Source organism: Salminus brasiliensis, chromosome 11 (genome assembly GCF_030463535.1).
Source record: "Salminus brasiliensis chromosome 11, fSalBra1.hap2, whole genome shotgun sequence".
Taxonomy (NCBI): Eukaryota; Metazoa; Chordata; class Actinopteri; order Characiformes; family Bryconidae; genus Salminus; species Salminus brasiliensis.
Genome location: NC_132888.1, coordinates 21,438,791 through 21,463,292, shown reverse-complemented (window position 1 = coordinate 21,463,292; position 24,502 = coordinate 21,438,791). Strand labels below are relative to the sequence as shown.

The 24,502-nt window shown below is 41.3% G+C and overlaps 1 protein-coding gene across 2 annotated transcripts in view; it reads right to left on the bottom strand.

Moving 5' to 3' along the window:
* The window catches only part of cadm1b (cell adhesion molecule 1b), a 256,172-nt gene that overhangs the window by 101,112 nt on the left and 130,558 nt on the right, over positions 1-24,502 (bottom strand). For both annotated transcript variants that reach the window (XM_072692170.1, XM_072692171.1), the window contains exon 2: positions 839-859. In XM_072692170.1, the coding sequence (XP_072548271.1) occupies positions 839-859 (21 nt within the window). The remainder of the gene's footprint in view (positions 1-838; positions 860-24,502) is intronic.

Here is a 24,502-nt window from a genome sequence, read left to right as displayed (position 1 = left end):
GTTGAAATAGCCGTGTAATATGTGGGATCTATGCACCTTTATGTAACAGACTTTATTTGGATAAAAACTACTTTTGGGATTATAGTCCCATTTCAAGGGTGCTTTTGAATTACATAAATTATTGTAGAATTACCGTTTTCTTATACACTTGGCAAAATGTTATGTATTAATTAAATTAAACTATTTTATCTTAGAATATACTTCATAGTAATGTATTTATGACCAAAGTATATCTGCAAGCATTCAACGAAAGCATGATATTACATATTTTCAACATATTTTGAGTAAGTACATACATTTTATAAATATAAATTATATATAGTAGATACATTTAAGTGCATTTTTGTTTCACTAGGGTTTGAACTTCCACTAACCTAACATTATTGAATAGCTTTGAGGAGGAAGCCTACTGTCAAGCTGCTATGCTGGCTAGCATCACGTTAAGCGTGGATGGGGAAGAGTGAGGGCCATCCCTCTCCAGAGAGAATGAGGCCAAGTATGCTCTCTAGGACTCCTGGCCACGTATGGCTGTGGCATCACCAATGATTGAACCAGACCATAATGAACCATATTAAATAATATAAGCTGAGGTCACTGGTTTTCCAACGTGACCTATTACAATTTTTAAAAGTCAGTACAGTATCAGTGAGTCCCTTTCTGGTTCCAGTAGCATTTAGGATCGGAAACTGGGTGGTGTTTAGTGTTCAGTGGGGCAGCATGCATTTAGAACAGCTAACCATGCAGATGATGTACAAAACTAAAAATAATAAAGTACACAGACAATGACCATCACAATGAGAGACTGCAGTGAGAAAGCTAGAGAAGAAAACAGCTCTACCTGTTATGGTCTGGGTAGCTCCTGAGGAAGCAGAAGAAAAAAGAGAAGACAATGGCATACGTGTTAATACACTCCTCTCTTCCCCCCCACGCAGACCATCACAAAACAGTCACACTTCTCGCACAACCACAGAAACGGCCCTCTCAACTTTCACATTCTTTACATGAGAAACATACAGACACGTGGACTTTTCAGCAGCACTTCATCAGAATGGAGAAGCAAAGGCTTGTCTGTTCTGCATCAATCTGTCATTGGCATTCAGAGCCAAGGTGACTATACTCTGGATGTGGCTTTCACATCTGTACACGTAAAGCAGAGGACAGAGCACAGGGAAGAAAGAATCAGGGAAAAAAAAAAAACCTGAATGCCTCAGTGAGAAAAAAATCACAGCAGGAGGTCCAATCCTGGCGGAGATACATCCTCATGAGACCAGGGTGGTACATCACAGTTTGAAATGAAACAAGGTAAAGGCAGAAGACGCCTCTCTCTTTTCACACTACAAATGCATCAAAAACACACAGATCACTGGCAGTTCTAGCTGATGTGTGTGTGTGTGTGTTGTGTGTGTGTGTGTATTAAACTAAGACCAGAACAGAAAGTTCACAGTCTTGAGATTTTGCAAATGAAGAAAGAAATGACTGCCATGTCGCTCTGCAAGGTGTAACACTTTTACACACATGCTTACACTACATGTCCAAATGTTTGTGGACACCCCTTCCAGTGAATGCATTCAGCTACTTTAAGTCACACACACACACACAGCTTGTCTAGGCCATGTATAGAAGTATTGTAAATAGAATAATTGGGACTCATTGGAGCAGATAATGCCAGGCGTGGGCTAGGGGGGTATAAAGCTCCCCAGCATTGAGCTGTGCAGCAGTGGAGCTGTGTTCTCTGCAATAGATGGTGCTCCGTCCAATACTTTTGGGATGAGTTGGAGAGTTGGAAATGAGGTAGGGTGGTGCTCATTCAACATCCTGACCTCACCACACTAATGTCCTTGTAGCTGGATGCCTATCAAAACCTCACAGCAATGCTCTACACGGCTCTATTACAGTAGAGTAGACAGTCGAGTAGACATTACTTCAACAAATGCAGTATAAACTCCTGTTTGTTTAATCCCCTTGTTTCAGCAGTATTCTGAGAATCTGTCCAAAACCTGGTTAGACTACTACTCATATGCACAGTCAGTGATGTATGTAGGACATCCAGAGAGGCACATTTTTTAACAAAATTCCTCCCACCTATGGAAAATAATGGCAATTAAAAGTGATTGGTTGATTCCTCCATTAGGGCTAATTATTTTGGTGGTTAATCTGATGTGGACTTGCTTGGCTGCACTGAGATAGGAAAAATACCTTTTTGTTGCCAAACAAAAGTAATACTCACATAGCTGAAAAAAACTGTCTGAAAGTAAACTAAAGCTACTGACATGAATTTCCAAATTTCCAGAAATGATCAGGCCTGATCTGAAGGCCTTGACGGCCCTGATGGTAATGCAATGTAATGCATTACTCCCATGGTTCAAATTTTGAAAAATTTATGTTTACAGTTAAAAAAAGTGAAAAGAAGAGTGTGTGCTGAATATAAGCATATTTGGGATCAAAGGTTTTAGGTGAATTATTAAAACTACCTCAAAAGTGTCGGGCGGGCCATAGATTCCAGACGGTTAATATGCACTGCTGTCCTTTTCTGAGATCACACAAACCCATGGGCGGACATTCTCCTGAGGAGTTTGGTTTTAGCCACTGGGATTGCTAGGAGACTGTGTGTGTGTGTGTGTGTGTGTGTGTGTGTGTGTGTGTGTGTGTGTGTACAGTAAGCTTTGAGGTTTATTGACCATATAGCGAAACATGAAGCGTAGATTTAGTTTCTGCATAAATTAATTGTACCACAAAACAAACCACAGACGAACCGCACTGAGACCACCTCAGAGTCTGATTCACTTGTGAGTTCTTTTGACATGTTCACATATGCATAAAAAACATGACTCGGTGGTCTCAAGCGGTCTGAGATCACTCGAAAAGCACACACACAAACACACTCACAGCTCATCTTGTTTTTATGCACAGTTTGTTTTTGTATTAGTTATCCTTTAGCTTTTCATCAGGGGTCACTTTCTGACCACTCGATGTTTTTGGTTTTATGGACTATTCTCAAGCCAGCAGTGAAGCTACGCTCAACAATTAGCGTCGCACCTCCATGGTGGTATCACTGCTGTGCTGAGAATGATATCCGGTCAGTGGTGATCCCTTTCTATTGACAGATGGGGTGGAGGATGGCTGGTAAATTGTGCCGCAACAGATGGGCTACAGTCAGAGATTGAAAACCTACTAAGTGCACCTATTTGTCAGGTCTACCTGCTAAACTGGCTAACTCAGTGTATGCAATGCAGTTGATCTGAACAAAGGATATCAATGATACAGCTGTGTTGGAACAGTGTGACTGCATCTGCTCAGCCACAGCGACATAAAAGCATCATTACCTTAAATAAAGGTATCATTACATCATTATTTGTCTTCTTTACAAGCTCTCATGGGGATCATCATTCCCTACTGAAGCCTTCAAGGATGCATCTGTTCATTACTCACCAAACGGACACTCCACCTTTCACCATTATGGGAACAGACAAGACTGACAACTGACACACAGTGAAGGTAACAGATATGACGCTGCTCATCATACGCCTGGACTCCATATACAATAGCAGCTGTTAGTGCTACAGACTGGCATATTATCTGGGCTCTGTCAGCTCCATTTAGAGGCAAAGGCTATTTACTCTACACTCCAGCCAGTAATGTTTCCTAGAACTCCTTGCCTTACTGTAATGCACGTTTGTGTATTTTGTCAGTGAATTCCCTCTGTTAGCAAGGCCCATTACTGTAGACACTATGGGTCTGTGGGCTGGGAGTCAATTCCAAAAAAAGTCGATTATCCAATTCCAAGCATTTGGGAATCAAGGGTTTGCCGGGCCTGTGCACACACAGTGATGTTATTTAGACTCACTATCTGAAAGATGCAGCCTACAATACACACTATCATGGTGGTATTTTACTTTAAACAGAGTGGAAAACAATAAAAATGTCAAATTTGTAGCCAAAACGTGGCTCAACCAGCTTCACCAATGCTGGGCTCTGACCCGCTAAATGAATTTAGTCAGCATTTAGCCTGAGCTCACCAAATTGCCAGGCTAAGGTCAAACAGGGCATGTAATTAAACTGACATCTTGCGTCCCAGAAGATCAAATGAGGTGGAAACGCATTAAGATAATATGTCAAGATCCCTCATCATTCATACCATCAATCATAATAGTGTATTATGTTCATAATTAATAGTGTAAAGTTCATTTACCCTGTGTCTTGTGTGGAATTGACTCTTGCAATTTATTTAATCCCATCATTTGGAATCAGAGTCACCATCAAATTGTATGTAATGAAGCAGAACTAGAGGACACTAGGGACCGATGTGGATTGGGGCCAATCCAGACAAATTTCAATGGGTCAGGTATCGGATATTTTAATCCCAATCCAGTTCAGAGTCTTGGTTTTAACCCCAGTGTTCAGAGCTTCAGAGCTCATTGGATCAGGATCAGAGCCGATCCAGGCATATATTTTACTGGATTTGGTATCGGCTACCTTAGTCCCAATCCAGTTCTGAGTGTTTGCTTTGACCACAGTGTTCAGAGCCCCATCTCAGAAGGTAAATAAAGGAATTTAGAGTCTGCAGTGTGGAGCTATTTTACAGTGGATGAAGAAAACAGATCATAATATCTGACCCTTTATAAATCTATCATTGAAACGCTCTGTTTTACCAGCAGGAGAACGGGAGAAACCCAAATCACAGCACATTCACTCAGTATAAACCAGTTATTTCACACCAGTAGACCAGCAACAACAACGGATATCAGCCCAGAGTGTATCACCACTACACACACACACACACATGAAGTGATCTGACTGCAGTGTTGTAAAGGAGCTAGGAGCTGATTGGTCAGGGTGAGAGTCAGAGTGGATTATAAGATAAAAACACTATAAAACAGTCATTTTAAGAAAAGTCTTGATTAAACTAAATCAATCAGTCCAGAAAGTGTCATTACAGAAACTGATAATAAAAATAAAGAGATTTTACTAACTTATTGATCAGCGGCTCATCTGATCTAAACTGTGTGACTGTATTATTTATACAAACACAAAGATCGAATCAGTATCGCTACTGGCTGACACTCAGAATTAAGAGACTTCAATCGGATTGGGATGTAATAACCTGCTTGAGATGTCTATATTAAGCACTATTTGCAACCAGTAGCATATAAATCCTTCACAAAGACACCAATACCGCACTGTTATTAGTATTTATTGAATTCCAGAAGAGCAGAATGTTTAAGACGCCGAGTTACTGCAGTAAAACATCTACTTTGTTTATTCATTTTAATGCATTTGTAGACATGAATAATATAGTGCTGTAATGCCAGGTGGATTTAGTCCCACATTCTGCATTTATGAAGGTTTTTGTATCTGCATTATTGTTGGGAGACTCTTGGAAACATTCTTTGAGAGACGAGAGAGATGAGAGTGTGAAGAACCTTTAAATAGGTAAATAACCTTCACATCATAAGATGGTTGGGTTATTTTTCCACACTCACACATCTCTACTTTACGGAACCCAAAGTGGTTCTTCTTCTGGTCTTTTCTGAGCACATTATGGAGAGAGCCAGTGTTATACAGCAACAGCACTGAGCAACTGCTGCATTCTGCAATACAGGTGCACTGTGCGACCAATAATGCTGAGTTGGGCCTGATCCAGCTAATCAAACCTTAAAAGAACTAAATATAAATAAATATAATGGCATTTCTGATGTACCGCCCCTCCCTACATCCCTAAAAAAACAAGGTGCCAAAATGGTTCTTTGGATAGATTTCCTTGAAAGAACCGCATTTGCTTCCCTAAAAGCCTTTCAGTGACAGACTCTTTTAAAACCCCTTGAACCAGAGTGGCTAGAGCCTTTTAAAATTTAAAGAACCACCAAGTAATGCATGGATTCTACACCAATTAAAGGGTTTTCCAAGAACTGTACATTCAAGCCACGAAGCACTTAGAATCCATTTAGTGCGTGCTTGGATTTCCCCATTTGAAGCATCACCACAGCTCAGTCGATAGACTCCTCTCGCTGATGTGCATTAGGTAGGAGTTATGACACGCCAGCGGGACAGTGATTAGATGTCACCGCTGTCAGTCTTCTGACATGATATCGATGGTCAGATTTGGCGTTTGATGGCATCCAGGAGGATATGGCTACACTCTTATCTATTTTTCACAGGAGGAGATGAGTCCTCAGGAGATCGGTCCTGAGGATTATTTTTGAGGTTCGGCACACACCGCAGTTTGACTAGCAAGCGCTAATATATAGACTCATTTTCTTCTTTCGGAGCGTCGACGCAGAGGAGTGGATAATCTGATTTCAGGAAATGATTGCAATTCATTTCACCACATGCTTCTTTTTTGTGGTTGCTACCTTTTTATGCACAAAAGCCCGAAGATTATATGAGTATAGGTCTAAGAGAATCTGCATGAGCTGAGGACAAGCCAGTCAGAGAGCTTTTGTCTCAAATTTAATAGAGCACTTTTTTTTTATAGAGTTCTAAATGCTTAATATGACAATCTAATGCTTAACAGTGTTATGGTTAGGACCAGGTTTAGTGTTAGGGGACATTAAAGTGAATTAAACACTTAAACAGCCTAAAGCGGGCCCAAAGTGCTATTCCAAACTTCTTTTACCAAAGATTAGCCACACCAGTTTATACGGAAGTCCCTGTAGTAATTACTGAGTAAGACACTTAGTGTGTGATAAGCCTTGGAGTGTTAAGGGGTCAACATATGTTTAGAAGAATGTACATTAAGGATATGTTATATCTAAGGGAGTTTTCACAACTGCACTTTTTAGGCCCATTAAATCGGAGCTTGGTTTTCAGAAATTTTGGAGGTGTGAATACAGTAATCACACTCTTAAACCAACCAAAACAACAAGAGGTGGTCTCGATCCGGACCCCAAATGACCTCTGACCTTGATCCGACCCAACTATCAGGTGTTCTCCGCAAGTTTGAGCTAAACAGCTCCAACAGCCAATGTTGTCAACCTGCATATGTTGCCCAGGTAATTGTTGAAGCTATGAACCTTGTTGTTCACAGAAAGGGCATCTCTGCCGATGCTCCATGTTAAACTGCACAGAAATATGCACTAGAACATTTACTTTCTTGCTCCCGCCCAGACTGTTCTGACCAATCAGCGAAGAGAACGTTCTCACATAATTTGTTATAAAGCATGATGGGTGAAAACAAACCAAACCAATGGGAAAACGCTCCAAGTTTGCAGACTTCAGACCGAAGCAAAGCGCCCTGAAGGAAATGGTGAATGAAGAGTTCTGCATTTTGTTTTTGCAAACGTTCATGTGTATTTAAACCAAGAAGAAATAATTAAGCACAAATCATCAGCAACGACAAGAAAAAAAAAGTAAAAAAGCTTACTTTGACTCTGCCTTGATTTCACATGCTTGTTTCTTTGAGTTAGCCAACAGACCTCGAGTCAGCCAACAGATCTCTGAGATTGGCTTTTCTTTCCAGCTTTAGCAGAGTGAAACCATTCCTACAGAAGAATCGATCTGACGTTACAGCGGCCGTGCGTTCCCGAGCGGCGAAAGTGAACAAAAGAAGTGGATTGAGGCTGGTAAAAGCACTGCTTTAAACAGAAGCAAAGCAGGCCTTGACTTCTGTTTAAGATGGCGCTTTGAGGTGCTAGTGTGTCTCAAAAGTGTGTGTAGTTTGCAGAGTAGAATAAAGCTAGCCACATTTGCACCATAGCCCTCACTTACAATTCTTAGCAGCTGGCTAATGTGAAGCTGCTCTCTGTCACATGTACAGTATGCTGGCAATTAAAGAATAAAATCCTGCAAACTATCTCTTAGAATATGCCAGTTAACTGGAAATGGCAGGAGTGGTGTTAAGTTGAGGTCTGGAAGACCAGGAAGACTTTCAGAGAAAACTGCTAGTAGCGTTGCTAGAAAGGCAAATAAAAAAAACTCCTTCAGGAAGATTGAACAGACTCTGGAGTGGTGGGCACCACCTGCACAAATATGACCTTAATGGAAGAGCCATCAGAAGATAACCTTTCAAAGAAACATCTAATAAAAAGTCTGTAAAAATAGAACTTGGATGGATGGATGGAGAAAAAAGGCACAGAATTTCATGAAAAGACCACCTCTCCAACTGTTAAGCACAGGTTGAATTGATCATGTTTTGGGCTTGTGCTGCAGCCAGTGGCACCGCAAAGAAAGGATTCAATTAAATACCAGCAAATTGTGGAACTGTACACACTCTGTCTATACAAAATCCAAAGATGAACAGATTATGTCTTCTAGAGCAGGAGGATGATCCTAAGCACACCTCAAAAAATGAAATAATCCACAGTGGACTACCCCAAGAGACTCAAACTAATGGTTGTGTCATGGCCCTCACAGTGGCCCCACCTCAACTATGTAAAAAAACAAATCTGTAGCCTCAAGATGGCCCAAGAATCACACAGAACTAGCAACCTTTTGTAAGGGAGAACGGGAAGAAATCCCCCCCAACATGCACTGAAAGGCTCTGAGCTCCTACAAGATGTGTACAAGCTGTGATATTTGGGGGAGGGGTCTTTTCCTTTTTTTGATATTTTAAAACTGTAAATGGGAATAAAAATGTATCTTGCTTTAAAGAATTTTAAATATTAAAGAAATGTGTCATCTTTAACTTTAAGCCGTTTACTAGCGTGTCATCGGAAAGAAGCCTCTCTCTCCCTGTGAGGAACAGGCAAAGACATTTCATGAACCCCTCTGAGAAAAATCTACAACTTCAGCTTCAACCTTTCGTGATCAGAAGCAAAGTGACCAAAGGGACGGGGAGAGAAAAGGGCTGTGAAGTAAAAAGTGAAAGATCCTCCACTGCTATCAATTCTCAATCGGTTGTATTGCGGTTCCTGTAATTCTAGCCCATGAATGGGTTTCCTTTCTGATTAGGTTTCAGTTCATTTGATTCCTTTTAATTCTGTTTTATTTTACTTATAAAAATAATTTTTTGCTATAAAAACTACTATAATGTTCATATAAAATCAATTCCCCTCCCTCTTATAACTATCATACACTCCTTTTTTACACAATCTAAGCGCCTCTGTTTAAATGTTCCGATTAAGACCTGGAGCCAAAAGAACTAGCCCTGCAGAACGCCGGCGGCTTTGAAGAACACCTTGACTTTCTCTTTGTTTGTCTCTGTGATCTGTGTTTAATCCCTCGCCCTGCTGTGTGGCTGCGCTTCTGTATTCTAACCACAGGCACAATACCGTGCGGCCAGACAGGCTCAGTGAGTGGCACAGTGGGCTAAGAGGGCTGTGTTCTATTTACTGGACCCGAGTGCAATGGCCCTGAGAATGGCTCTGCTGTTCTCATTGTGTTGGATGGGTGGTTGAGTTCCTATCTCCCTTCAATTTGGAGAAATTTCAGCCAATCATAATCGTCTGGTAGGTCAGATGTTCAGAACAGGGCCTTTAATGTTCTCCTGCCAGCATGTACACACATGGACAAAATTGTTTGTATCATTCAGTTAATGAAAGAAAAACCCACAATGGTCACAGAAATAACTTGAATCTGACAAAAGTAATATGAAATAAAAATGCTATGAAAATTAACCAATGAAAGTCAGACATTGCTTTTCAACCGTGCTTCAATAGAATTATAAAAATAAATAAACTCATGAAACAGGCCTGGAAAGAAATGATGGTACCCTTAACCTAATATTTTGTTATGTTATTTTGTTATAACTGTCAATGAGACTTCTGCACCTCTCAGCAGGTATTTTGGCCCACTCCTCATGAGCAAACTGGTCCAGTTGCCTTAGGTATGAAGGGTGCCTTTTCCAGACGGCATGTTTCAGCTCCTTCCAAAGATGCTCAATAGGATTTAGGTCAGGGCTCATAGAAGGCCACTTCAGAATAGTCCAGTGTTTTCCTCTTAGCCATTCTTGGATGTTTTTAGCTGTGTTTTGGGTCATTATCCTGTTGCAAGACCCATGACCTGCGACTGAGATCAAGCTTTCTGACACTGGGCAGCACATTTCTCTCTAGAATCCCTTGATAGTCTTGAGATTTTATTGTACCCTGCACAGAATCAAGACACCCTGTACCAGATGCAGCAAAGCAGCCCCAGAACATAACAGAGCCTCCTCCATGGTTCAAAATCAATGTTGGATTTTCATTTGTTCATTTTCATAGAATTTTTATATATTATTACTTTTGTCAGATTCAAGTCATTTCTGTGACCATTGTGGGTTTTTCTTTCATTACCCGAGGGGTACCAACAATTTTGTCCACGTGTCCATGCACTACAGTTGCAATCGAAATGATTCAACCCCCAGATTAGGTTCGTTAGCAAAGTTGACCAACTTTCAGTGCTTTCTCCAAATGGCAGTGGCAGTGTTCCTGAAGAATCTTAGCCCATTCCTCGAGAGCAATGGCTTCCAGTTCACTAAAATTCTTGGGTTTGCTGCAGCAACCATCTTCTTCAAATCCCACAACAGATTTTTTATACAGTTTAGGTTAGACGACCACACCAGAATCCTCCTGGTCATTTGAAATTAAGCTTTAGGATCTGCTTGGAATCTATGTCCTGCTGGAAGGTCTAATGATACCCAAGCTTCAGTTTCCTCACCGAAGGCATGATGTTTTCTATGCTTCCAGCTGTATCTCTAGGAACATGCAGGGCCTAACCCTTACTAACCTAACCAACCTTACCTTAACTAACCTAACCCTAACCTAACCAATCTAACCCTAACTAAACTAACATTAACTCTAGCCCCTAATTTCTACCACCAACCCTAACTAACACAACACTAACCCTAACCCTAACTAACCTAACACTAACCCTAACCTGAACCCTAAACCCTAACATAACCCTAACCCTAGCCCCAACCCTAAACCTTAACTAATCTAACCATAACCCTAACTAGCTTAACCCTAAACCCTAACTAGCATATCCCTAATCCTAACTGAACCCTAACTAACTTAACCCTAAACCCTAACACTAGCCCCTAACCTTAACTCTAGCCCCTAACCCTAACTCTAGCCCCTAACCCTAACTCTAGTCCCAAACCCTAACCTAACCATAGCCCCTAACCTAACCCTAACTAACATAACCCTAACCCTAGCCCCTAACCTTAACTCTAGCCCCTAACCCTAGCCCCTTGCCCTAACCCTAACCAGCAATGACAGCGACACTGTTCTCTCTACTACAGGTCAGTGGAGCATCACAATGATTTTAAAGCTGTAATATTTGGTAATGACTCTACATATTGTTGCTTTAAACAGTGGAATGGATTGGTTATTGGAGAATGGGCTTGTGTTGCATCCAGTGACACAGGAAACATTTCACTGGTAGAAGGAAGAATATATTAAATTAAATACCAATAAACTCTGAATCTTTCTGGGTCTATGAATATCCCCTCCCAACCCAACTGTCTTGCATCTGTCTTGCAACAAGTCTATAGTTTAATAACTATACAGATCCAGAGTGAATTACATCACAGTCCCTGAGCCCTAAAGGGCTGGGTCCTTTCACCATGGTTATAGCAAACAATGTCACATCCCACCTCAGCCTCCTCAACATCTGTAAATACACTGGAGACAAACCCATCATGGACCTTATCTCTTACTCAATATCGTCATCAGATCAACCTCTCACATTTACCACACAAAATAAATCATTGACTTTAGGCTTAGAATAACACAAATCCCTCAAACTCATTCCTGCTGGCTCCCCATCACTAACTCATTCAGCTTTCTAGGCTCTACCATATGCATAGGGTCTTATGTGGAACATCAGTGCAGGCCACATAGTCAAGAAAAGCCCAGGTGAGATTACTTAGACAAACCCAAAAACAAAGGCATTACCTGCTTTCCATCTGGTGAACACAGACAGCATTTCCACCACAACAGTCTGCCACTGTAGCCTGCATAACCAATAATCTCCTGTGCATTGTCAACAAGCCATCCGAGATCATCATAGATGCCCCCCCTCCATTCAACTGAATCACTCCATCACAAACAGACAGCAAAACACAGCCATGAAGATCATCCCTGACCCCCCGTACAAGCAGCACGCTGTATTTTATCCTGTTCTGCCTACCAAAACAACCCGGTTCAAAACTGCTGCCTTTCTCACAGTCTGAGTCGTATTTTGACCTTCTGACCACATTGTAGCCCAAAGTTTGAGAACTATTGGCCAAAGGTATCTGCAGTTCACTGCATTCAACGTATTTACAAAAGTACTAGCATAAAACATAGCAATGGCTTAGCAACCACCATGGCAACAACCTAGCAACTGCTTGTGGACACAGCTCTGTTATCCAAACATACTGTATTTGTTAGCCAACTGCTTAGCAACCGCTTAGTAACAACATAGTAGTTACTGGGGATACCAGACCACAACCACCATATGTACATTTTGGCCAAAAGCTTGTGGACATAGATCTGTTAGCCAAACACATTTGTTAGCCAACACCATAGCAACCACTTAGTAACCTTTTTGCAACTTCATAGCAAGCCCCTGGGATACCATTGCAACATCATAGCAACCACCCATAATAACATAGCAACCGCTTAGCAGCACCATAGCACCCTCCAGGATACCATAGCAACCACCTACCAACCACTTTGCTATTGTATCCCAGGTGGCTGCTATGGTGCGGCAGCCAGTGGTGGCTCAGCGGTTAGAGCGGCAGGCTATCGATAACAGGGTTGTGGGTTCGATTCCCGGGCTCGGCAATAGCAAGCTGCCACTGTTGGGCCCTTGAACACACAGTGGCCCTTTAACCTCTCTGCTCCCCGGGCGCTGGAGTTGGCTGCCCACCGCTCTGGGTGTGTGTGTACTTACTGCCCCAAGTTCACTAGTGTGTGTGTTCACTACCACAGATGGGTTAAATGCGAAGGACACATTTCGCAGTGTACACTGTACAAATACGTGCACCTTTACCATCTACCAAACACTTTGCAACACCATGGGATACCAAAGCAACCACCTACCAACCACTTTGCCACACCATAGCAACACCATGCAACCACATCACAACTCTATGTGAATCACCTAGCAAACACTTAGGAACATCATAGCAACCACCTGGGATAAAGCAATCACGCAGCAACCACTCAGCTACAACATACATACATTTTAGCCAAAAGTTTTAGCCCCCTACACAACTCTGTTACATTAGAATTCCATCATTTAGCCAAAGGTTTTTGGACAAAAGTCCTTTGCACCTGACCAATTTTTGACTTCCACTGGTTATTGAATTAATCATTATTAAAATGAATTACCATGGAGTTATAATCACTGGAGTAGTTACAAACCCTGCAGAGGCCCCTGTAGAGCTCTACTTTCAATAAAAGTAGTTCTGTTCTCACTGAACTTTAAAGTAATGGGGTAACAAAACTTGCAAACAATCACTCTATTTTTATTGAGAGTGGTGAATGCTGATGACTGCAGCTAAGCAATCACTGCTAATTTGGGGGAAATTACACACATACTTTATCCTGTAGGAATCAACCAGTCAAATCCCTTACAAATTACATTACACAACCTCCTCCACAAAAACCAATCCAGCTCGAAAAGTGCTTCAGTTAGCGGACAACACTGGGAGACAACATTGTGGTAACCTTATTTACATAGCAGCAGGGCATCAGTCCAAACATCTCAAAAAGTCATGTGCCCTCCTACAGCCAGGGAGATCTCGCGATTAGTATCGCAGTCAATCCCGCCATATCCTCTCTTCTCCAGTATCAAATGTGTCTTTAAGAGCCAGCGAGCATGTAATTATATCGGGAGAAACAAATAAAAGCACAAATGGAGCTGCCAGCAGTCGTGCCATGTCACATTCAATATGCTAAAGAGACATTTGTAAATGCTGTGTGCTAGAGCAGAGTGGAGAAGGAAGCCTCCATGCCCTGCCGCATCCACACCTACTGGCGAAGTGTGAACAATCACTTTGAACGTGGAAAACCGTTCCGGAGTGCCTGACCCCGCACTAACCAGACGAACGCACAGCGCTCTGAATTTAGATGCGATAGCCAATGGGCTTTTGTGAAGCTGCTGTACGCACGTTTCAAAGAATCTCGGGCCATTGGAGAGAGCTGCTTCGGGCCACTGCGTCATGCTAATGAAGAAGCGTTTTGTACTCTAACCCATCTAACGCCGTCTCCGAGTTTTGGATGATGATTTAATGATCCGTTATGCTGCACGTGCCTGAGAAAACGCGACGCTACGGTTCTCGCACTATGCAAACAGATCAGAAGGCTCAGGTTGGCGGGTGAGGGAGGACGTTGTTGGGTCAGGGGAGGGAGAGAGAGACAGAGAGCGGGATAACGAGGACATCAGGGTGAAGAGAGCTGCCAGAGATGTCATCCTCTCAGCAGGGGCCAGTGGCACTCAGGACAAGGAGCGGCCGCTAAAGCTGCACTCAATCCTCCTGTGATCTTATCCATCACCCTGCACCAGCCCGATAAAGTGCGCTACCCAGATTAGAAAGGCAGTGTCAAAATGTGCTGTTACTACAGATGCTTTTTGTTACAGATACTATTATAGATACTGAGGTCACTGTTTGAATATGTTTGATTTGGTAGATGCCACATTAAGATTTGATATTTGCCAATATTTCAAGCAGTGCTATGATACGGTACAGCTCCTGCCAACGATATGCAATCAGCAGAGGCTGTCATTGTCAATTGTAAAGCTACATTTAGAAACTGGCTTTGGAAAAAACGGTGTTGCAGTAGGGCAGTGGGCCGAAGCTGAGATCCCATATCCGGTATCTGCCAATGCTGACACATGAACTACTCTAAATCTACATAAATTAGCATTAGAGATAAACATGTATTTGTATATGGTTACAGATGTGGTGAAAAAAATCAAATGCAGATATTTTAGTCCAGCATCATCTGAATCACCTACGCTTTTCTAGAGATTAATAAATACATCGTCAAATATCAGTCTGAAATATCGGTCAAATCTAAACTGATATGGTCCCAATGTTGTTGTGCATTCCTATCAATTAGTAATAATTGTATAGTAGTATAATTCATAGGGATGCACAACAACATTGCGACCATATTAGTATCACCAATGCTACTGAAATCAGACAGATGTTTGGATTTCACACAGTCTGAAACTGATGCTGCGTAAATGTTGCGATAAAATAAGATGCAGTAAAATCAGGCTGACCAATCAGAGCTTCGTTATTAACCAAACAAATAAGCATCCAGGCAGTGGCAAACCGCTCATCTTTTCCGTAGCAGTGTCTATGATAAGAAAAACACAACGACTCTAAAAATGCTGAGGTTCGGTTTGTCTAGGGCTAGGCATTCTAGTCAAATAACCAAGAACTATACCTATCCCTCGCTAATGAGCACCTGTGTGGAGGAGGGAAATTAGAGAGGGCAAAAGCGGACATGGAGCAGAGAAAAAGAGGGTACATTTATGAGAGCTATGGAGTTTCTAGCCCTGTTTACAGAGCACAAATGGCAAAAAAATGCATCAGACTTGAGGTGTGAAGGTTTCATGTCATTTTTTGGTCTGTCAAATTTTCACTAGGCCTTAGCATTATGTAGCAATTGTACTTTAAATAGCAGCTTGAGGATCATTTTGATGGCACACTGACTTGTAATCGGGAGAATGCCTTCTCTGTCATTACTACTCGGCAATGGCTCGACGCACCAGCTACTGCATTATGTTACATTTCACAAGAACTGTTTAACACTACATTCCCGAGTCATGTTTGCACAGAATCCTGTAATATGACTCGGCCCAGATGCTTATTTCATGTCAGATGCTGGTTCTTTATAACTCAGTGTACAGCTGTCCATGAGGGAGAGCTCAAAGCATGATTTGTATTTATGGCAGTGGTGCAAAAGTGAATTACACTCCCCACCTGTAGGGGGAGCCCCGGAGCAAAAAACAATGCTTTAATTTGACAGTCTTAGCTTACTGTTATTATTTGCTATCGAATCTATCCTGCCTATTCGGATATGGTGCTTTTAGCCTGTTAAAATACTCAATCTGCTGTTTTATTAAGGCAGCTTTACCTATAAATAGACAGTACGTTTGCATGCTTTGCCAAGGTAGCCCAGTCTAAAAGACTCCTTCGGGTTGATTCATGCTCAGAGGTGGTGCTGTATCCTGCCGTTTTTCTTGGAATAACTTTGAAATGCCTAAGATTAGAGAAGCTGTTTATGCAAGAGCATCCATGCGGCTTGGAGCAGATGTTAACAGCAAGAATGAGGAGAACGTCAATGAGGAAGTTATCTTTAGCAACTGACCGTGGGTAAAAACACCACCTTTGAGATGCAGCCTATGTATAGTCACTGGATTGACAGAACAACATAATGGGCTTTAGTACTGATACAGTGTTTTGTGACACTCCACAGTATCTGTTCTCTCTCACCTAGAAAGTGCCACAAATCTAGTTAATATGCACTACTACATGACGTGTGGTAGCAGTGATTTTAATGTGCATTAATTGGCATAAATATGACTGTAAACTTTCTATAAAAGACATTAACCTTATCACAGTCCTACAGTAAATTACTCAGGTGATTAATTTCCTTCATTTCAGGCCTGTCTGGACGAGACGGCGAAAGTGTGTCTTGCCACCCGTCTCTGCACACCACCTGTGCTATTCAGTCACTGTGCCTGGCGATCATATCCCTGGGTGACGGTATCCGTCAGCCTCACCTCCATTCACCACCAACCCACAAAAACTGCATCAATTTGTTTGCTATTTTAATGTCTGCTGGGGAGCGCAATCAGACACCTGTCAAAAGCACCTGCTGCGTTTTCGCGCGGGCTAAAAAATAGGACGGCGCACCCTTTTGTTTCCGCAGTTTACAATCCACGCCGAGTTTTCAATCTGCGGCCGCCATTTTTCAATTTGCCGTTCCCCTTCTCTCAATCAAATCACAGCTATCAATCAGCCGGGAATGGAGGGGGAAGCACAAATGCGTTCGGTGATGGAAACATCGCTGGTAATGTGGCCTTATTTGTCTGGTGTCTGTGTGACGGCGCACTCACTGTACTCACCACTTAGCATGCGTCTATATGAGGCCCCAGTAGGGGCTAGGCTAAAAGTGCACCGAGGTTGGCCTACATCTGTCGATTGTAACCCTCATTTAGAAACCAATGAATAGAACACTGGTTCTCAAAACCCCTGCCCTGCACATTTTAGTGTTTTCCCAGCTCCCAACACGCCTGACTCAACTCATCAGCTAATTAAAACGGATAAAAGGGATTAATAGAGGTTAACATGGGTGTGTTGGAGCGGGGAGATTGCTGAAATGCGAGGTGCAGTGGGTATTCTAGGATCAGGTTTGGGAAACTCTATAAAAAACTTCAGATTTACAGTGTACACCTTTATAACCATTCAAAGGCAATTGCAGTAGGTTCACTGACACAGGTCCAGACTTTAAATACCATGTTAACAACAAGGGACAAAAAACACTAAAGTTATAGCTGTTAGCGATATCTGGCAAGCTATATTAATAGGCTTCTCGTCTTTAAACCTGGTGCGTGCCATTGTGGATAGGCATTGCAGAACAGATCACTATGTGGAATTGTAATGTGCTTTAATTGCTGTATAAACAACACAAGGCTTAGGTTATGATGGACCTCCCTTCCGTCGGTTTCTGTAGGCAAGTTATCATGTTTCTGGTCAAACCGAAACAAATGTGCAGTCCAGTTTTCCAGCGTTTTGCCGTATTCCTTTGTGCCACAGTGCCCTTTTTTGCCCAATTTTTAAGTAAAAGCCACAGCTTTTCGTGTGTTTTCTGTTAAAAAGATGTATTAGCTAGTAATCAAAAGTTTACACTGCAAATCAAATTAAATGTAATACAGAATGATTCCTTATCATCTCTATTACTTAGCTTTACCTTTGCCTATACTTTTGCTGGGAGCGTTATCTGATATGGTGCTTTTAGCCTATCGAAATTTCCCATCTGCTGTTTTAATATGGCAGCTTTGCCTATAAATACTAAAATTGCACGTTTTCCAAGGTAGCTCAACCGGCGCTGTTCATGTCTGCAGCCGTTACTTCGCTGATAGCGTCGTCTAAAAGACCTCTTTCGGGTCGATTCACGCTCAGAGGTGGGGCTGTATCCTGCTGTTTCTCTTGGAATAACTTTCAAAAGCCCAAGACTAGAAAAGCTGTTTATGCAAGAGCATCCACACGGCAACAGCAAGAATGAGGAGAAGGTCAATGAAGTTATCTTTAGCATCTGTCCATGACTACAGGTCTCCATCACCCCTGGTAAATGAATGCCATTCTATGGTTTCTAAAGATGATTGAATTAATTGAATATTGAATACTGAATTCATGCTTGATATATGGTTAACCTTGGATATTCAATTATTTAAAAATAATAATCAATTTCTTTTTATATATATAAATTGGTTAACGTTACTGCTAAGATATGAGAAAGGGACTCAAGATCGTAGATATATGCATGTTTTAAAATGTCCAGGAGACTAACCGGCTGTGATTTTACCCGCTTAGTCGCCATCAGAATCCAATGGATACTATATGTTTTTTTCGCTAGCTGAGCGTGTAAGTTTATTCACAGCTCACTGAAGCAACAAAGCACTTATACTGATTACTATGATTGTTGAGAGATGACTGTACCAGACTGATGATCTGGTATTCATTGTCAAGAACAACTGATGGCTGAGACACAGCCAAAGAGGAGATTTCAATGGTGGAAAGGCCTCAGTAAGTTGAAAGGCATGAAAAGGGATGAGGAGGTTGCTCTGTGTCTGCTTAACAGGTGGGTTTCACTGAACCAATAGGTTTGCTTAAATATGTGATAGCTAATGATGGAGATGGTTAGTGTGCTAACCCACACACAAGTTAATTAGTGGGATGACATTTTCTTTCTAAACACACACCAACATTTTTACTGTATTGAGGAGAACTCAATACAGTAAGGGCAAAGATGGACATGGATGAATATTATGTACACTGCCTCATCTATATGGAATTTGGACAATGGACAGTCTATTAAGCTAAAACTTTAGCTAATTTAGCTTCTCAGCAGGACCTGTAGCAACAGTTGGCTAACCCACAACCTAGCTAACATCAGTTACATTAGCCTGCTTGCTGTTTGCTCTTAATAATATATCATGGTATTTGTCCATACGACACTTGCAAAGAGTTTTGGCCACAAAGACCTCATAACAATATGTGACAACAATGGCCAACATAGTGGGTCTTCGTCTTGTAAAAGAAAATGAGTAGAAAAGCATGGAAAATGTGATAAATGTGATTTTCCTGGCAGGAATTATCATTTGAATAGAATACAAACAATGCTGCACCACAGGAAATGGGTTGCTGTATATGAGCCGGTTTGCATATCACTTTAACCAGAGACACACTTACTGTAAACGTACCGGTTCCAATTCTGAAATCCTGACACCAGTACGTGTCTACCAGCATGTATCACCCAGCACTAGCTGCCACGCTGCCTCAACATCCTTGGCACCTACTCTGGATCTGAACCAAGAAAGCTTCAGCTGCCGTGTCCCGATGACGAACTTGCCACCCTCTACGCCGCAGCAGCGCAGCAGATGGACTACATTAGGCTGCTACTCTCAATACTATGCATAGTATTTGCCGTGGCATGCTCCTAATTGCTGCTTTAAATGCCTGTCATGAATGGGCCTAAGAGAAAATGCAGGCTCTAAGGGCCAAGCGATTATGGGAATGATGGGAAACCACTGCTCTCCGCATCTCGTGGTGGGATTCTGAAATCTCCGCAGGAGTCAACAGTAAACTGTTTGAAGAGCATGCTGAGCAAATGAACAGCGTTCATTCATTGACGAAATGGCATTTTCTCCCTTAACACAGACAGCCATTTTTACTGTATTCAGGAGAACATTCCTCAGAGGCCCTGAGCTGGACATGGATGAATATTTAATATTTTGTACACCGGCTCATGCGTGAATTATAAATTGCGGTGAATTATGAATGGACGTTTGGAGCGGGCATTCTATAAATCAAGCACCAGCGATGTTCTGCAGACCGGTTGCTTCCATAATGAAGGGACAAATGACAGTTAATCATTTGACATTTTCGTCGTGTGATCGCACGCCGCTCTCCAAACATCCAGGGTGATGACGGCATTTGCAGCTGCCCTCCTTCGAATGATTCACCTTGAAAAACTCTCATGCTTAAAAAAAAAAAAAAAAAAAAAAAAAACAGCACTCATCACCTGAAAATGCCATTCACTGCAAGACCTGAAATCAATGCCATTCCAATCAAGGTGCTCCTTCTGAATCAAGAAGGAACACTTTCAATTACGTCCGTGCCACAGTCAAGCTTTAAAAACGCCCAACGAGAACAGCAGTTCAGCATCTTACTGTAAGGTCAACAGCAAGCCGACTTGCACAGCAGGACCTGACGCTGGGTGATGCTCTGGGTCTGGGTACAACCTATCTGGGTCTGGTCGCAACTTCACTATATCAAACATATCAAACCACAGTGCCCCAGACCTTTAATCTCCTCAATTTGTGATGAATTAATGGAAACAATCTGTAACTGGCCATGAAACTGCTTGTCAGTTGATTGTCCAATTACTTTCAGGTCTGTGAAAGTAAATAAAAAAAATAGCTGTAAATTGTAAACAGTTAAAGCAATATTTGTGTTCAATTTCATGAATTAAGCTCCTGAGCTTTTTGCTTGGTGTGATTTTTAATTTATCCTATGCGGGATTAGTAGGACCTAACAAGTATACAAAGTAAACTTACTCTTTGTACAGGAAGTCATTTTTGCTAAAAACGAAGGGGGAAAAGTTTTTAAAAAATGAAGTATCATGGTGCAGAGAAGCAGAAATGTAATGTCCCCATATGAGGATGCAGGGTCTCAAGAGGTTAAAGCTGAAAGTCATACTCTAACATAATCTTGAAGGGCCGCAAAAGGTGGAACTCGGAGACGTGAGATAGATTAGTGAGAAATCCGACGCTTTGTCTTTGGTTCTGGTCGGTAGCAACTCCAACTGAGCCTTTTTTGTTGCTGCTAACCAAAGAACCACTGAGCAAGCGATGTCAAAGCTTCCACCCAACTCCTAAAGACTGAAGTGAATTACAAACTGCATTGTATTGTAAATATCTATATTTAGGTTATCTCGTTCAGGTCGTATCGAGCTACGGGTTCGACTGGCCGGCTGCAGAAGCGCTTCTAAAGAATGCACTTCTAAAATCGAATCCACACTTCATGCAAGTTTCTTCGTTAGTCTATACGCTGTTTTACCTGCCAGCACTGTAAAGTATGTCTTATTGATTGACGCTTTAATTACCCACCCCGCTTACTAATTTGTTGTTAATTTGCTCCTCACAGCAATCACATTTGACTGGCGAGAAGCCTGAAGCGCAGCTCGTATTTAACCTCCATCTGGCCCCACATCCCTGCAAGGGACTGGGAAGTAGTAGTATGGCTTAGATAAAGCTGCGCCATTAAAATGAGGGTTTAAAGCCCGTTTTGTAAGTGCTTTACGTCAGACCGCCTCACTTCTGATCACTACGCAGTGCTTTTTTAAAAAAAAGCTTATATCTCATGGGCATAAATGAGCGTCTGCCTTGTTTTCTATGCGATGTAATTTTGTACTTATGTTCGCTCGCTATACTTAGATCTTGTATGCACTTGATGATGACATTAAAACATGTATTTGCCTTAGGGTCCCTAAAACCTTTAACTTTTGTCTTGACTTACACTGGATATAGTCACATGTACTGTCACGATTAATGCAAAAGAATGCTTTATAACCCGAGCTCATCGTTATTGCTGAGCAGAAATCACAACTTCTGCAAAAAACGCCTCCCAGGCTTTATTACTTACATAGAAACACAAAGCATGGAAAGAACTGCTGAACTAACTTGTTTTCTATCTGTCAGGCCTGTAAAAAAAGGCTAGAAGGGTATTCTGTATGACTGCTTATTAACTTACAAGTCTAGAGTTTTTAAAGTAGTTATCATGGATATTAGTGTCAGTTCACTTGCCATATTAACAATGTATGTACATTTTCTATATAATAATAACATGTAGAGTTGATATAAATATAAGTCTATATAAGCTATATAGCTATATACTATATAAGCAATAGTGATTAATAATAATAATAATAATAATAATAATAATAAGAAGAAGACGAAGAAGAAAAAATATAATAAAATATAATAAATATAAAATAACAAAATATAATACAATATATTATATATAACATCTACAGTCTACAGATGTTATAGTTGTTATCATGGATAATCACTTGCCTTCTGCTGTGGTTTAAAAAATGTATTTAATATTAAACAACAAAAAAAAATATTTATACTATTTTTTGAAAACATATCTCCACATTAAATGTATGATAAAGTCTGGGTATTAATTATCCTTGTTTTGTCAATTTTGTTTTTCATATTACTGATGTTATAATTCTTTCATTATTTCTACAAACGTAACCAGAAAAGTTTCATTTCCTGAAGGAAGCACAGAATAGTTCTTAGTTCAACTCTGTGTTGAACAAACATCGCACCCACCTTCACAACGTCTCCTCCCTTTCTTCCATCACTCCCAGCTTCACGTACAGATGACAAGAAAGCCCACCCGGACTCCAAGCCAAAAATATTCTCTGAGTCCGCCCTCCCGTTCCATCCCAGAGAGTGGTCCGCAATGGCAAACTTCCCACAAGACAGGCTGTTACGGTCACTGTGTGTCACTCTGGCCTGGGATTGTGGGGTCAATCTAAGGCCCGGTCACTGTCTGTGTCTCGTCTAAATTAATATGAATCTACACAGTGCTATTGTCTCACTGTGATCGCTAACTGACGCTTTTCAGACTCTCCCTTTTCCAGCACTAAGCATAATTTCACTCTCCTGATTCAAGGCTCATCAAATCATCAAATAATCAGCAGATCCAGCAGTGCAGCACAGTGTGAGGCAACTACAGATACGCATGTAAAGATAAGAGAGTGGTGTTGTTTTTTCCAACTATCCACTGTAAGTGTGAGCATGGATGTATCTGGGATGCTTCAGTAGTTGAGTAGTTGACACACTGCTGCTCAAACTCGCTGAATTTCAAACTGTGACCTACAGGTTACACACTCTACCGACACGCTGGCTCACACCTATATCTTATTCTGTGTAATCTCTTCATAGCTGCACAGCACACATTCAAAGATGCTCCTCATGAGTACACACCAGCAACCAGTCATACCCCTATCAGTCATCTCTTCAGAGGTGAGCCAGGGGAATATATTTTCTGCAAACACTTTAAAATTCATTGTTGAATAATTGCTGAGGAGCTACTCGAGTCTAAACTGAAGCATCACCAAATTATGGATACAGTTAACAAAACATGAATATAAAATTTACATAAATTCTCTCAAGAAGCCTCCGAGCCAAACCTTGGCCTTTACTTTTTAGATTACAGTGCTGCCTTCTGTGAATCTGGAATCCTCTATTCTTTTCCAGAAATAACCACAGAAAAATAGCAGATTTCAGTTTAATGTTTCATACCTAACATGCTTAGTCCAAATAATCATTTCTTTTAAGCCTGTAATTTACATGCATAATACAAGTGCCCTATTTACTTAAATAGTGGTACAATCCCATCATACATTCCTTATTTCTAAACTTTTAGAAGATTCTTCCCTTCAAAGCACTACTGTCAAGCATAAAATACTTATTGCTGCTGGGATGCTCCCCAGCAGTAGCATGCAGGAAAGGGCCTGAACATCTGCAGGGTTAGCATGCGTCAACCGGTTAAAATGTGATAGCACTGGTTTTAAGAGGCAAACCCATTAGCGCAACAATATTTAGTCAAAAATAGCTAAGGAAAAGTGTAAGTAAAAAGAGGTGGCCTCTTCAAGCAAGCTAACAGGTTAACACTACAGCTAATCAGAACATCACAATGGTCAAAAGCCAATCTGTACCAAGAGCCCTTCCAGCTTCAAGTATAACTCTGCTTGACCCGCCATCCCTTATAATCCATGGAAGAGAAGCGTCCAGGCTTTTTTCTGTCCTCCACCTAAGTGGTGGAACGAGCTTCCCCTGGGTGTCCGAACAGCAGAGTCGCTCGCTGTCTTCAAACGAACTGTCTTCCAAGAGTACTTGGGCAAATAGTAGAGTGGTCACCTTATTGACTTGTGTTTAGTAGAGTCTAAACTTAGAGATATCTTTGAATATTTAGCCTATTTAAACTAGTTATTCTTGGGTAAACAGTGAAGCCCTTTTGTATATCGCTCTGGATAAGAGTGTCTGCTAAATGCCGTAAATGTAAATCACTGGACGCTATGTTAGCTTCTTTCACAGTACATTTTTATATATGTAGCCCACTTCCTTGTCTAGTTTTTCTAGTCTTTCTATTTCCTACATTTATCTTCCCTTAGTTACATTTCCTTCTTTTGAATCTGTGTTAGCAGTCTGAGTGCGTGTCTAGTCAAACATAGCGAAGATTCTGTTTCTTAGATTCTTAGATTCTGATGCTGAAGGGAGTGCGGGAGCATTTTTCATGACACCGATGGGTTAGTGGCATGTTAGAGTGTGTGGTGTTGGTATGATC